At 40.0% G+C, this 16,190-nt stretch overlaps 1 protein-coding gene across 1 annotated transcript in view; it reads left to right on the forward strand.

The window, feature by feature from the left end:
* Positions 1 to 1,290: 1,290 nt before the first annotated feature.
* hs6st1a (heparan sulfate 6-O-sulfotransferase 1a) overlaps positions 1,291 to 16,190 on the forward strand; it is a 108,815-nt gene continuing 93,915 nt past the window's right edge. Inside the window, exon 1 of the mRNA XM_026937167.3 lies at positions 1,291 to 2,116. Within this exon, the coding sequence (XP_026792968.1) occupies positions 1,611 to 2,116 (506 nt within the window). The 5' untranslated portion in view covers positions 1,291 to 1,610. The remainder of the gene's footprint in view (positions 2,117 to 16,190) is intronic.

Below are 16,190 nucleotides of genomic sequence, written 5' to 3' on the forward strand. Positions count from 1 at the left end.
AAGAGATAAAGAGCAAAACCTGTGCAGATTTCAATAGTTATAATAGTAACAAAAGCTGTGTATAACTAGCAAGAGGTTTGTGTTTAGAAATCTTCACTTTTTTTCAGCATCATCACTCAATTTAAACAATATCCTGTATTTCGTTTGCACTTTTAGTGAACTTTAGAAGCATGGGCATTGCATTTCATCACTAACATGTGGTCTGAACACTGCCCACTAGCTGCGGAGTCCCATTCAGCTCAAAAAAAAAAAAACAAAAAAAGAAAAAGAAAAGAAAAACAAGACTATGGAATTTGCTAAGGTTGATTTTATAGTTTTACAACATTATGGTTAAAAAGTATGGACATCATTTCACATAATGCAATTTTCAAAAATACGTAACTGACATTAAGAACAAAGCCAAGCTACATATTAAACTTTCTCTCTCTCTCTCTCTCTCTCTCTCTCTCTCTCTCTCACACACACACACACACAGACACACACTCATCCCCTGCATGCGTGTTTTTCTCCTCAGTTCAGCCCATCAGCAAATCATGAGGTCCTTCATGAGCTGACTCAGTGATTCCCAGCCTCTTCTCCTTCAGTCCCTGCACATTTTACTGTTTTCTTGCCATAAAACTCCTGACTCATCACCTCATTAGCATACACTTCATAACTGGCTGTACCAGTGGGGCAAAAACACAGAAATACACACCACAGAGGAGTGTATTTGATGTATATAATACAACAAATGTGTAGTGCACAGGGACACTTGATTATAACACATAATATAACCGGCCTACAAAAGAAAAAAAAAAAATTGATTTATTTACTTATTTAATTGAATTGCCAATTATTTCCAACTCCTTTCAACTTGCAAGGCTTATTATTATTATTATTATTATTATTATTAAAAAAAATTTACAGATAATTGCTTTTGAATAGTTGACATAATTCTTAAAAATAGTAGGATTAACATTTAATTATCATATTATTATTATTATTATAAATAAATAAATAGCATATTATTAATACATATCTATTATTATTATTATTATTATTATTATTTTATTAATTGGTTAATTTTTATTATATGGCTTATCCTCAGTAATTATAAGTTCTTTTTTTCTAAGGTAACTTATTCTTTTCGACTGATTTAAAATTGCACTTCACGCTAAAATGATTTAAAACAGAAAAAGAAAAAGTTAAACAGTGCAGTTGTCTCTCTTCGCGTGTAATCGGGAGCGCGCGTTTGCTGTAGGGGAGGGGGCGGTGGATGTGGTGGTGCGCGCGCCCGTGCACGCAGCTGGCGCGAGGAGCTGCGAGTCGATAAGAGAGAGGAGTTTAAATCCCCGCGATCACACGCGCCGCGTTGCTTTCCGGTGGCGCGCAGGAGGACACGGGAGACCGTACGCACGCGGTCGGATTTTTGAACGCTCGTGTCTCGCCTTGCAGAATTATTATTGTTGTTGTTGTTGTGCATGGGTTTTTGTTTTGTTTTGTTTTGTTTTGAACACAGCGCGTGTTGAGTTGCCGCGCGCCGCCTGCTCCGTGGATGGGGCCCGCGCGCCGCCGCGCTCCGCTCCGCCAAGCGGGCCGATGGTAGCGCGCGACTCGCGCCGCACGGGACCATGGTGGAGAGGAGCGGCAAGTTCCTGTTCGCCGTCGTCGGCTCGGCGCTCTTCATGCTCATCCTCTATCAGTACGCGGCTCCCGGCGCCGTGACGTCCAGCTTCGGCTTGCCGCGCGCCTACGCGCCCGAGGACGACGACGCCGACGCGTTCCCCACGCCCGACCCGCACTACGTCAAGAAGTACTACTTCCCCGCACGCGACCTGGAGCGCGCCGTCGACTTCCAGATCAAGGGCGACGACGTGCTCGTGTTCCTGCACATCCAGAAGACCGGCGGCACCACGTTCGGGCGTCACCTCGTGCAGAACGTGCGGCTCGAGCTGCCCTGCGACTGCCGACCCGGTCAGAAGAAGTGCACGTGCTACCGGCCCAACCGCAAGGAGACCTGGCTGTTCTCGCGCTTCTCCACCGGCTGGAGCTGCGGACTGCACGCCGACTGGACCGAGCTCACCAACTGCGTGCCGGGGGTCATCAATAAGAAGGAGAGCAAACAGAAAAGCCAAAGGTGACTGACACACACACACACACACACACACACACTCACACACACACACACCACTTGTCTCCTTCAGTATCTGCATATATCACTAGTTTTTATGGCCATGAGCAATTTAATTATCATGCATATCATTATGCTATATTATATTATATTATATTATATTATAGTAGTTACACACACACACATGCATTGTACACAAAGTTTCCAGAGAAACAGGATGTTTTGGATCAGCTATGTAAGCAAAGTGCTTCTAAGTAGAGATGCATAATGGCAGAAATATTTTCTCAAACAAACAAAACCAAACAAAACACACAGTTCTAGGCTGCGTCTCTCCTCGCGGGCGATCAGGGAAGCTGCCCCGAGCCCAGGCAGGGTGAGAAGCCCAGGAGGGTTTCAGTAATCAATCCACTGACACTCAGAATAAAACCGTCTGAAAAAAAAAAAATCAAAAAATGTAGACTTCCCTCTCTCTCTCTCTCTCTCTCTCTCTCTCTCTCTCTCTCTCTCTCTCTCTGGTCTGAGCTTCCACACCCACTGACAGTTTTCGTGGTGAAGTATTCTCCCATGGATTTTCTCACATGTATCTCTGACTATTAGTCACTTTCATTCATGCAGGAAGCTCGAGGAAGTCAGGTGCACCTGAAAGAAAAGAGAAGAACGACTGGACAAGAGAGTGAATAGCAAAGTTTGTGTGTTTCCTCGGGATAAAATTTTCAATGCTTTGCCCCAGACCTGAACTTTTAGTACCGTTTAGTAGATAAAGTCCACCTTTAAAAACGATTTGAGCTTCATTACAGTGTGTACCTTCCACAGTTTAGTATGCTTTTTTGCTGAGATATATGTATATAAATGAAGTGTGTGTGTGTGTGTGTGTGTAGCTTCACTTACATATTTGCTTCTGTTTACAAATTGCACCACTGTCATAAAATATCTAGTTGATTTAGATGCTCATAATGCTGTTTATCGCTGTTAATTGATTCTTTGCGACGTCATTTTAATTCAGTTTTTATTCATTTGTTAATTCAGTTCGCTCTTTTTTTTTCCTGAAGTGCTCATGGTTGTTTTTTTTTTTTTTTTTTTTTAGAATGAGCCTCAAAGATGAATTAGTGCATCCTGTATTTCATATTCATCCAGCTGGTTACACACACACTGAAAAAGTAAAGTCAACATTTGAGAATTTGCTGTGTACGTACAGGCAGGTTGTAAATCTCCCCAGTATTACATTAACTCCTATAGAAGCTTCCTTAAGTTGCTTTAAGCTCCGTGTGTGTATGTAGGATCAGTTTGATGTAGGAACGTCCCTGATGTGCAGTAGGAGTGGAAAATTACTGCGGAGTAAAACGGCTCTCTTGTAAACACAGGAGACATTCCAGCAGCGTGGACGAGGGGGTTTCGAAACAGGCCTCGAGTCAACTGGACGCGGAAATCCGTTTAATATTCCCGTCCATCATCTTCATGCTCTTGGTGGTTGTGTAGAGCAGAACTATAATTACGCTTACATACAGTGTTCAGATAACAGCTGGATTTCATACAGAGCGAGACCTTTAATGTACAGTTTATTTCAATATGCACACACACACACATATATATGTGTATATATATATATATGTATATATGTATATAAAATATGCACACACGCTCAACTTTATAAAGATTAGGACCAAAATACTCGACTAAATTTCCACTGAAAATAAAAAGATCTCATGAAAATAGCGTTCAATAATTTGCTTCAGTTAATATTTCTCATTTCGATTACAATGAAACATAAGATTTATTTAAGATAAACTATAAGATGAAGTTGTAAATAAATATATGTATGTGTGTATGTATATATATATATATATATATATATATGTGTGTGTGTGTGTATATGTGTATATGTGTATATATATATATATATATATATATATATATATATATATATATATATATATGTGTATATATATATGTGTATATATATATATGTGTATATATATATGTGTATATATATATATGTGTGTGTGTATGTGGGTGTGTGTATATTATTCATATATATGTAAGAGTGTCCCAAAAGTCTCTTGTGTCTTCGTCAGTGGAGGTTCGTGGACGTCCGCTTCTCGGCTGGTCTGCGACACTCCCAGTCTTCTTTGAATTTGTTTGAATTTTGCCGTGTTTCCTGTAAAAGTCCATCGTAACCTTGCGAAAGCTTCCTCAATCCAGCCATGAGAATGATTTCAATACGTTCCTCTTTAGCGTTCCTAAAGGCTATCTGAAAAAAAATATATAAAATAAACGAAGTATGAAAAATTTTGGAAGACATTTTGCTAATAAGTGTTAATTTCCCCTCTGGACGGAGACATCTGGGACACTCTGTATATTGTAATTTCTTTAAAATGTGTCATTATGAGATTACGATAAAACTAATATAAGATTTTACGCATCATTAGCATATAAAACACATACAAATTGTAGACAGTTTAACTTCCTTTTAGAAATAAATGCTTGAAATAACCAAAATTATCAGCTTTAAATGATCAGAACGAGAATATTTCAGACTTTTAATGAGTATGTATTGCTAGAAACATGCTCAATATTCTTATATTATGATCAAATCACAATGAGGAATTTTAGATAAATGTAACTATATTCAATATTTTTCTTTACTTAATGAGTTTTTTTTTTCGCAGAGTGTAAACTGTACTGCTTTCTTACTCGTATTAAAAAAGTGGCCCCTGTGTGTTAGCGCTCTATCTTAACTTAGAGAACTTTTCTTACAAATTCCTCTAGGTGAAGAATTTGCGAACATTAAAAAGTAGTTCGTAATTTAGCTTTTAGGGTAAAGACACAGGTTTCGTTTTAGCGGAAAGCGCTTTTCTGCTTTCTCGGCTAAATTAGCGCTCAGACCAAACAAAAATAAAATCCACCTAGCTGAAAAGGCTGTTCACTGAAAGGGAAAGGACGCTTGACGTAAATGATGCGCATTTGCTTCATGTAGTCGTTTCTTTTGCGCCAACTTTTTCGAAACTTGGCCTAGAAGACAAGTAGGCGGAGCTTTGGTCTGTAAGGTTGTTATAAAATGGAGGAGCTGCTTATTACTGTTGCTTGGTGGATGTCTTGTGTGTGCTAAGGGATTTTTTTTTGCGGTAAAATTGTTTTTATTCTTTGCCTGCGAAGAATTTCATGTTAGCAATGTTCGTATACAATATATATATGTACTTAATTTGAATATATAGTATACAGAATACACGATTTTGTCTTTTTTCACTGCTATGAAGTGAATATCTAATTGCTGTTGCTCTAAAGCTGAGCTCGAAATGCCCAAAGACGTGTTTTTTGTTCTGTGAGGACTTGAAGGACACGACTTTGTCGTATCTTTTGCTGTCACGTCGGATTTATTTTCACTTTTTCACACGTGACCATGAAGACGAACAGTGAAGAACAACTTAAAAGATCAGCACGAGGCATTAGGAAGTCAAAGTGCTAAATTTTATAGCTAGTGGTTGAGTATGAATTCATTTCTCTGATGCTGATGCTTTATTTTATTGGCGAATGCTTTCATCCAGCATGTCTTAGCAGCGAGGCAGAACATGATTGTGTAAAGCTGATCAGTTGAGCGTTAAGGGTCTTACTCAAGGGCACTACAGTGACTTTCTGGCACTTTGAGTGCTTAAACTCGCAACCTTTTGGTTGTCGTTTGTTGCCATTGAATCTAAGAATGGTATTGAGATTTTTAGCTTAGAATTAGCAAGTACACAAAATCTGATTAACTTCCACCCATGCTAATGGCGCAAAGATCTAACGATTTACTGAATTTATTTATTTATTTTTTTTTCAATTTAAAATTTACATGAAATTATTTATTCCAAATATTTTATCGGGGTGGATGTGTTCAGGTAACAGGGTTGAGTCGGCCACAAAAACAGACATTTTTCATAACTTAGAATGGATGACTTGTGGAAAAGGATGTTTCAAGCACGAGATTCTGATTTTAATGTAAAAATAATGTTTTTTTTTGATATTTGATATGATATTTATCCGAAACATGCACATAGGATGTGACGCAGGACACTTTACCTGGGTTTAAAATGTCTTTTATGTTTACTTTGCAAACATTTTTGCATGATCACAAATGGCGCCCCAATTGTGGTTACAGCTACAACTACAACTACAACTAGCATGAATTATATATTTATCCAGGGAAGAGTAGAGGTCTCAAAGCTCGAACCAGAAGCCTGACATGTGACTTAACCCTGACGAGATCTGTGCACGTCTGTATCTACTTACGCTAACGATACGATATTGATTTATAGTATTAAAGTATCAATACGGAAGATAGTAGTGCTAGGAAAAAAAAACAAAAAAAAAACCACATTATGCGCTCCTATGATGCGGTCTAATTAATGCATGGTTACATCGGAAAGTGTGTGGTGTTAGGAGTTTATTTCTGATCCTTCACACTCTTCTCATCTTGCCTATTTAAAGGTATTGCAGCAGATTTCGACTCCCTAAACTGGCAGAGAAAACTGCCGCAACACTGCTGTCATTCTTTTTAATTTTAAGAGGCTCTCGCCTTATCCCCTCCCTCCCTCCCTCCCTCCCTCTCTCTCTCTCTCTCTCTCTCTCTGTCTCTCTCTCTCTCAGGTGTCATTTTCTAATCAAACGGTCTAGGTAATTTTCCACACGCATTATACCTTTAGGGGGATGGGCTGCACAGCAGATCCGACGTTCCAGTTGAATATATTTTCGTGGAAGATTTGCTGCAATAATATACGCTGCATGTTATTCGAACATGCATTATATAGTTTATATAGTGGGCTAGGTAGGATGAAAAAGCTGCAATTCTGTAGGCAGTAATTAGGGCAAATTGACAGATTTTTAATTAGCATGTTTGTCTGTGTCTTGTTTTTATATGTGTATATATATGAATATACGCATAAGTGCAGGTCTACCAGGCAGGGATGAAATGATTGGTGGTTAAAACGAGGGCAGTAGATGATACAGTCAGGAGAATGGGTGAATTACAAAGCACCAGGGTCACAGACTGATATCGTTCAAGAGCTCTTCAAAAGTGCTTGATACGGCAGAAAGGAGAGATGGCCTCTGTTGAGGAGGAATTATGGGAAATTGCTCTACTGTGGCTGCTCAATGACTCTACAGTCAGGAAATATTAGCAATTATTCATATTAACTAGGGATGCATCAATTTCATTTTTTTTTCCTAACAGATTTTTGTATGATTTTTTGGCTGACACTGATATGTCATATAAAGCAATCAGGGTGTCGTGGAACATTTTATGTAGCTCTGATTATGTTGGTTGCTTCTGGTAGTTTCTGGCATTTAAACAGTAACTTGGAGAGATAGAGCATGCAAGCAGAGTGCGCAGAGCAATAATCAGTGAATGTGGTCATTAAAAATTGCCGTGAATTGCACCTCCGTTCCATGGTGAAGGGAAGTGTCCGTGGCTCAGTGCTCAGTCCTCGCAGAACTGAACTGCTCTCATGCATGGCACTTTCTCTGCTAGTTCATTGCTAGCAGCAACTAACATAACCAACAGATGTTTTATACCCGATGTTGAATCAGATTCCTTGTATTGTAGAAAGATGCTGTAGTTCTTGTAGCTGGAGGTCTTCACAGAGCACAGTTTGCAGTTTTCTTTCCTTTGTTTGCGAAATTGCGGTCGTGTCATGTCGTCAACATGCGCTTCGTGGTACTAGATGTTGGTATTGGAACATTTTTTACGAGTACAGCTACGACTAAATGAGCATAGTAGCGTACCCATGTCAGTACTGGTGTCAGTGTTTTTGTCCTACAACTGGTTCTGTTGATTTGGACACATTTGTGTCCAGTTCGTCTATGGCCAAGTCGTAACCTCCTGGCAGATGCAGCCAGGTTTTAGGCTAAATATTCTGGTTATGAGTCTTTGGACCCCCAGCTTCAAAACAACCCCAAAGCATTATTTTACATTAGATTTGAGAGCTTTTCCTTTCAATTAATTTTTTTTTTCTGCCAGAACATACCACCAGTGTGCATGGCAAAGTTTGGGCCTCATCTGACACGTGTGTCCACTTGCAGGTTCAGTCATGTTTAGTAAAGTATAGATGCTGCATTTGGCTGCCAGGGAGGGCTTTTTTTCATGTACCAGTGGTTTTTAATCAGTATTGCCTCTAGCAGTTTTGTATGAAATATTCCTCTAATATAACAAGTGTCCAGCATTACCAATCCCTGTAAAAGTGTTGCTTTGTTCTCTGGGTTCAAGAGTGCACCAGATGGCCGGGCTGTCTCTGCCAGTTTCCCGCTGCCGAACCTCCGGCTGATCCAGTCTTCCTCGGCAAGGCCTTCGTGACATAGTGACTTTGAATTCGAAGCTGGGCCTCTGGAGATGTAGCCTGGCGTTCGCGTGGTAATCCCATCAGATCAGCATGGATTATGCACAGCCCCATCCAAAACCTGTTACGCCCTAATTCAGATCCCACGCCCATCTGCTGCAGTGGAGAAATCAACACTCTCGAGCATCTTTCTCCAACTTTCTTTATCATTTTGTGCTTGCTGCATGTAGCCATTGAAATCTTGCTACGCGGGGAAACAATGGAATCATGTGTCTGGTTGACGAGAGCCAAATTGGCAAATGGCCGACTGATGGGAGTAGGAACAGTGAAAACATTGTGAGCATCTTTACTTTGTTCAAGAGAGGTGTTTTTCTTCTTCTTTTTTTTTTTTCTGGCTGTGCAGACTGTACAAATGCTCCTCGATTACACTTCTATGTGCCATTCAACCTTGGTGACTTAACTCCAAAAGTTACTTCAACATTTACATGGGGACGTTTGCTCATATTCAGAGTTCTGTATTATTCAGATTAATGATGATGATTTGTAGATGAGAACATGGCAAGCACTGAAATAAATGGTTTAATTTAACAACATGGCTTCCACCCTAATTATTCAGCAGTTCATAAAATAGCACTTGATCCAGCACATCCTAATATTTAGCATTTTATTTTTTTAATATAGTTCTAGATTAAGTTTGGGTTTGGGTTTTTAGGTTAGGTTTGGTTTAAGTAGATCTTTTAAGAAACGTTTCCACAATGCGCCGCCATCATTCCCATTCCATCGCTGGCACAATAGCTGGATTTAGCTACGAGAGATCATCAGGTCAGATGGCAGCCGTGTCTGAGGCAGCGTGTGTGTTTCTGGATCACCGAGCCACTGATAACCCACCGCAGCAATCCCTGGCACTGCTAAAAGCTGATTGAGTATTCTGACTGTTGGTGTGTACTTGGATCTGTTCTTATAATATTAGAATGCCTTTCACCTCCAATTTATCAGAACATCAAAAACATCAAGCACTTGCAATTTATCCATTTACGCAGCCAATGCATTTATCCAGACACTGAAATGAGAGCAGTGCTATTTTAATCCCAGTCTGTTTCTAACCTAAAGTAACCTCAACCCTTTTATCAGTTTTTCAAAATTTTGTTAAAAGCTCACTACTGGCTTGATCATTTACGTTGCGCTGATCTCACCTTGTAGTCTTAGTCGTCCTAGTATTTCTAGTATTAGCAATCCTAGTCCTACAGCATTGTCTATTTAATTTTCTTTAGACTGGCTCTTCGTGGCATGATTCATTGACTTTGCTTAAAGAGATTTTACTAAAAGGTCCTTTCAGGCAACCCTGTGCCAGGTAAAAGCCCCTTGACGATTGCTTTAGATTGATTTCCTGTGCCGAGAACAAATTGCCATGCATTGACTGATTTAACAAACATATTTATTATTCATAATTAGGGCCTCCACGCTCTCTATGGGAGTTGGATCTTAGCCGAGCTTTAATTAGGAAAAGTTCCGCGTTCCCTCTCCTCTCCTAGCTAAACAGGTGCGGCCATAATACGGGAAACTAACTTCGTTTTTTTATGAAGAAAAACAAAGCCTTATTGAGGAAGTCAATTGTTTGTATTGCTTAGCGTTTAGCTCTGTGACCTCCAAAACCAGAAACAGGTGAGGCTTGAGGGAACTGCTTAATTACTTTACATCTGAGGTTGCAAAAAAAAAAAAAAAAAGCAATGTTTCACATATTTTGAATGTCAGCCACCATCTGTTGGCTGAATTTCACCATTTGTAGGGTGACTGGCCAACAATTCCAGTGGCGAAGCTAATAACAAAGCCTAAGAGGCCCACTTCACACTGAGGGAATGTGAACACAAAGGGCAAGTCCTGACTTGAGAATGCTCTCAGTTTTAGTGCCTCTCCGTGGTCCATTATATCATTTGGTAAAGAATCATTGGCAGCTTTGCAAGCGGTGGTTTAGAAAGTATGAAAGGGCAACGAGCCAGGTTTTTCCAAATGACTTTCATGAGGTTATTCCTCATCCATGCAAAGCCACTGGGAAAGTTCTTGACCTGTTCTTCTAACTTTATTATCAAATACAAATCAATGACAGAGTGGAAGTCGATAGTTTTCCTATAACAGCACGTCTGGAAGTGTCCTCTTATACCACAGCAATGATTACAATTTTGAAATTTATTAAAAAACAGCAGATCATACTTTTTTTTTTTATCTGTATATTATTGCATTTAATGTTGTAGAACGTCCACAAGACCAGTTAGTTCCTGTTATTACTTGTGTCATAGCAGCAATAAACAGCTTCCTCATGTTACCGAGAAACCAAAAAGCAGAAAGTCCTCCATCCTGAAGACTTTCGCATGGCGGAAAACTCTCTGCCGCTGGAGACTCCTTCCCTAGATGTTAAATAAACAGCTCCTTGCAGAATGTCAGCATTTTCTTTGTTAATTAACAGCATTTTAACAATCCTTATCAATTATGATAATACATAGGTTTTGCCGTAATTCAATGAGATATCGGAACGAGTGCATTAATGTAAACACGTGATTCAGATTACACTAAAGTCAGAACTACTGTCTGGCCAATCAGGATCGAGGATTCAACAACGGCTGTGGTATAATAAAATATAAAACATTCAGTTATATTTTCACTCTAGTCCTACGGCAAGTCTAAATGGTTATTTTAAATTGGCTTTATACTCTTTTGAGATCAGAAAGATGTCCAGTAGTCTGTATTTTTTTTTAATATAAAGAGAGGTGTATTACAGGTGTAGCAGTTCAGAAAGATAGAGAGATTTTACCAACTTTTTCACAATTCCGACTCGACAAACCCCACCTAAGGTGATGCGGACATAAAGAATCAACCGTGTTATGTCTTATAACATTGTCTGTGTTTTTCTTGTTGATGCAGTCGAGCTGTCCTCGGCAGCTCTTTGCCGTATTATCTCCTGAAAGGAGGGTCGAAGGGAGGGAGGAGAAAGCACCAGTCCTTGATTTATTGCCTCTGCAGAGCAAAGACGAGGGGAGGGGAGTGAGAAAAGAGAAAGGAAAGCTTTCCAGAGCGGAGAATAGGACTAAAGATATTTGAAAGCAAGTTTTTGAGGGTCAGAAAGAAAGAAGGCGACTGACATTTATAAGCCTCTCGGAGGATTTTTCATTGCTTCCTTCCATCCCTATTTTTCTTCTCCCTCTATATCGTTCGCAGGCTTGTTCAGTTTACCCTGCCTTTCCTTCTCTTTGTGTCCACTTTGGACCTCGCCACTTTTTTCCTCATCGCCTGCAAGAGGCCCCTGGGAATTACCCAGAATGCCACTCAGTCTGTCAGCTCTTCTCCCCATGAGGCTGTACTGATGGTGCACCTCGGAGAGAAAGAGAAAGGCAGAGATAGAGGGAAAAAGCAATGAGTGAGCAGTAGTCAGGCACACAACTGTCGCTCATGGCTAGAGCCCCCACTGAGCTATTCTTGCAAGAGGCCACAGTTGGCCGTGGAAAACTTTTGCAGAATCTCTGCTTTTGCAAACTGGAGCGTGACCCAGAAAGAAAATTTGCTTATGGATTCAGATGTTCATCAGTTCAGATGGCACTTCAAGTGGTGTGCTGTCACATGTGACGTCTGAAGAAGCTGGTTCCTAAGGAGATTGTTTAAGCAAGCCCTTGAGAATCTTTGCCCCTGGTTGAGTGGTGGATGGCTGCATTCCTCTCTACACTCATCAATTGTTCTGCTTCATTGGTGTGCAGATGCATTGTGATACCCACAGGCATAAAAAGCCATGCTCAGAACTCTAGCTGCTCTTCATGGTCGTGTGAGAGGGTAGGGGTGTAACGTAATGCCATTATATGTATATGTTTAGAGCTTCAAATATTCATATCTGTGGACATCGACTAAACCAGAACCTATTCATGTCTGTATTTGGATCTGTTCAGAGCACATTATTTATTTGTACATTCAACGTATTCAAATTGGTTACAGCCCTACTAGAAAGATGTCCAAACAATTGTGCGTCTTCTTGAGACCACTGTGTCTTGGACATGTTACCACGAATTGGAGTGCCATTGCTCACACTTGAGTAATCTCAACCAGTTTTCAAAGAAAATCCAAAATATCTGTCAGAAATGTCAGGTGTTTTGAGAGATTGTTCCATTTTCTCCCCCCCATCACTTTGGTTAACAGTTTTCCCACATTACCCACAATGCATAATTTGATAGTGGTGCCAATAGGATTTAGAGTGCTGTAGTAGTGCTTTAGTCATTTAGTCTGTCCAGCTCTTTCACCAGATCAATTTCCAAAGCTTTAACGTTTACTAATACTGCCATCGACTCCATCATGCTAGTCATCTCGTAGCTCGCTAACTAGCCAAGTTTAGTCTCGGGAACTTTGATTTCGACATTTGTACCAATGTCCCCACTATTTCGATGTTAGTATTCTCATTAATATGATGTTGAACGTAGCTGGAAAAGGGTGAGCAAAGAAGCTCTTGCTATTTTGTTTTTAGGAGCTAACGGTGAAACCTGATCATTATCCTTTATATGTGAGATCATCATAATTGTGCTAAGAATTGTTAAACATATCAGAAATATTTCATTCTGGATATATTCAATGTGTTTCAGGGTGGAGCTTTTTCCTTTAAATCTGACCTCATTTGAAACAAAATGCTGATGTGATAGAGAATGAATAACAACAAATCATTGGCTGATGAAGCTATAATATGAAAGGAACTGGATGTTCTGACATTTCAGTTTCCTTATTTTGGCATTCTTTCAAGTCTAAACTGACCAGAATAACAAAGTGGCTGCTTTCCTGTCTTTAGTCTGACTTGGCATTTGGACAGAACTGTTCTTTCGAAAATTTCATGTCACCTTTTGCTTTCCATTCATTTCTGTATTACTGAATAAAGATACAAATTCCAATTCCTCTAGGACGGAGGATTTCCAGCCATTAGGACTCCCTCAAACGGCACAGTCATGTTAAGCTAGATTAATCTGCAGTGCGGAGCCTCCGAGTGTCCCTAGAGAGGACATTCAAAACCCAGTCTTGCTGACACTCTTTCGTGCAGCCACCTGGCCTGAATTTCAGCAACAACTTCTAGCCTTGCTATATGGCTCTTTCACCACTCTATCTATAACTCCATGGGAAGATGCTTCCGTAAGGCGAGCTTTAATATCGACAAGAATGTGACAAATGTGATTAGAGTAATTGGCTTAAGGATGCAGCCTTGTCCGCAAAACCATATTACAATACAGCCTTGACTATTAGCGGTACCGTAAAAGCATCGGTAGTTGTTTGATCGATTAAGTAAACTCCTCGTTCTCCAATGGACGCCGCTCTATGCTGAAGAATTCACCTTTCTTTATTGCGATGCCTCTTGTTTAACTTCTAGGATACTTCCTGGCTGTGAGGGGAAACAAATTGACTCCCAAGCATACATAATCGCAAGAGAAAAGTGCCTTTTCAATCACCTCCATGCCTCCTCTGGTGGAAAATAATGGAGGGAGGACTAAAGAGAGCATTTACTTGCAGGCTGGTGGTAAATATTCCATCAGCAAAGCTCAGCAAGATTCAAGGATGACCCAACAACAGGGACTGGAAGAGTTATGGCTGTCAGCATGTAGAGCCCTCATTACTGAATATGATCTCCTGCCATGAGCGAGAGATGCAAAGATGCTGGATGGTGGAAAGAAGAACGAAGAGGTGAGGGATTTTGTGAGTGAAATACTACTGCCCGTGAAAAATAGGAAGTATATGAGAGGGATGAAAAGTGAATGAGCAATAGAACTCGAGCTCTTTCCTTCTTGGCTGAGTAGCAGACATCATTTTTTTCCCCCCTCGTTGTTTGGACGATATAATATCGAACAGATTTGTCAGTTCACATCGCAAGACTGACCCTTGTGGTTCACCCCTGTCTGTATCACTCTGCAATCCACTCATCTCGTACACACACATACATTTCTTCATCTTCTGCAGTTGTCTCAGCTTCTGAGTTTGACCCCAGTTAAGTGTGTTCTGGGAGTCGTGTAATGAGACATGCCTTCATAAATGCGAATTGCAATCGCATTCCTGGACTTGACAAGCGAGCTAATTGAATTGTCAGGAAATATTAGTCTGACAAGTGGCTGGAGATTGTGCGGGACGTTTGCCAACCTATAAGGACCCACCATCTATGGACACGTTCTCTTTGTTTTCAGTAAGGCATAAAGCAGCGCAAAGGTGTGTACATCAAGGGCATCATCTACATGATGTCATTATTCAGCTGAAAAGGTGAAGAATCTCCAGTTTTTATATGAATTCTGAATTTCTGAAGCGAGACAGTGAGCCATATTTATCCTTCTTTTTGTCATACTCAAAGGGTATGTTGCCAATAAATGCCAATCAGCTGTAAATGCACATTCATGACAGACAATTTGCGTTTAGTGACGCAAATCAAAAACTCTAAAACTCCATAAAAGGCAAAGCTCACAAAGAGCTGAACACAACAAAATGACAACTAAACGGTGAAAGAAAGCCTGCGCTAAAACCTCCAGTAATGCAGCTCAGCCACTGCAGCGTGTCGGCTACCGTAGACACACTAACACCTCCTCCTTTTATAGGTCACCGTTTCATTTGTCCTTACTGAATTTAAAACGTGTATACTTGAAATAAATCGGTAATTTATTCATGCACCTGCGAACGATTTGCAAATAAATTTATTCGTATCTAACGAAAGTGAGGCCTGGTGTTTTCATAATAAGACAACTGACTAGACCCGTCACAATTATTGCGTACTTTAATACATAAATTGTACGTGTTTTAATACTTTATCTTAGTCAAAGGCTATTAGCTGTGAACTATTTGCAATGTTTTATGTTTCATGTCACCCAGTAATATTTAGTAAAGTTACCATTTTTTATTTTTTATTTTTTTTTGGCCAAAACGTCCTGTAGATAAACGTTTTCAGTGTTTATAAATGGCTGCTGTTCTAAAGGTGGATTATTACTCAAATATCAGGTTTATATTAAAGTAGCTTATGACAGGGCTGTTGAATGCTCAATTCTGATTGGTCAGAGGATGTTGATTCATTTTTTGTAACAGCAGCTCAACTACTGACAGTAGTGCCGGCTATCGTTTCTATAGTAACCGCTCAGTCACAGGGGCTTGGTATTTTTTTTTAAAGAGATTTTTGTTAATAAAGGTATAGTTAGTCATGTTAGAAGAATCTGCATCTGTGGAATGAACTTTTGAATCATATGGATGCTGAATGAACCTTAATGAGTTTTCCATGCTATCATTTCATTAGATTTAAAAACTGACGTGCAAAACAAGCATAACTGCCGCAGTCCTTCAGCTGCCCCAAGCAAACAGTTTGCTGTGTGTGTGTGAGTGTGTGCAAGTGTGTGTGTGCTATCTTTTTCATGCTGGGAAGGCCATAGATGTTTTTTTTTTTTTTTTTTTTTTTTTTTTCCTCCTTCATTTGTCTGTCCTTCTCCCTTCTCTGCTGTGTCTATGTCTTTGTGCTTCCTGAGGCTGTGGGGGTGATGATAACCACTAGGAAGTAGTGCAGTGGCTATCAGAAATGGATCAGATCTCTCTTGGTGATACAAGGCTCAAATTGTGTCATGTGATCATGCTTAATTAGCTCCCTTCTCTGAGATCTGCGCTCCAAAATCTGTCTGGCGACCTTCGCTCGAGGTCGTCCGGACGTGATTAGGAGGGAGAGTGTTAAAAGGAATTTTTTTCCTTCTGTCTCCGTGTCTCTCTGTTTTTTCCTCTTGCAAAGTAGTTCAGCTTGAAGGATG

This window comes from Pangasianodon hypophthalmus, chromosome 4 (genome assembly GCF_027358585.1).
Source record: "Pangasianodon hypophthalmus isolate fPanHyp1 chromosome 4, fPanHyp1.pri, whole genome shotgun sequence".
NCBI lineage: Eukaryota > Metazoa > Chordata > Actinopteri > Siluriformes > Pangasiidae > Pangasianodon > Pangasianodon hypophthalmus.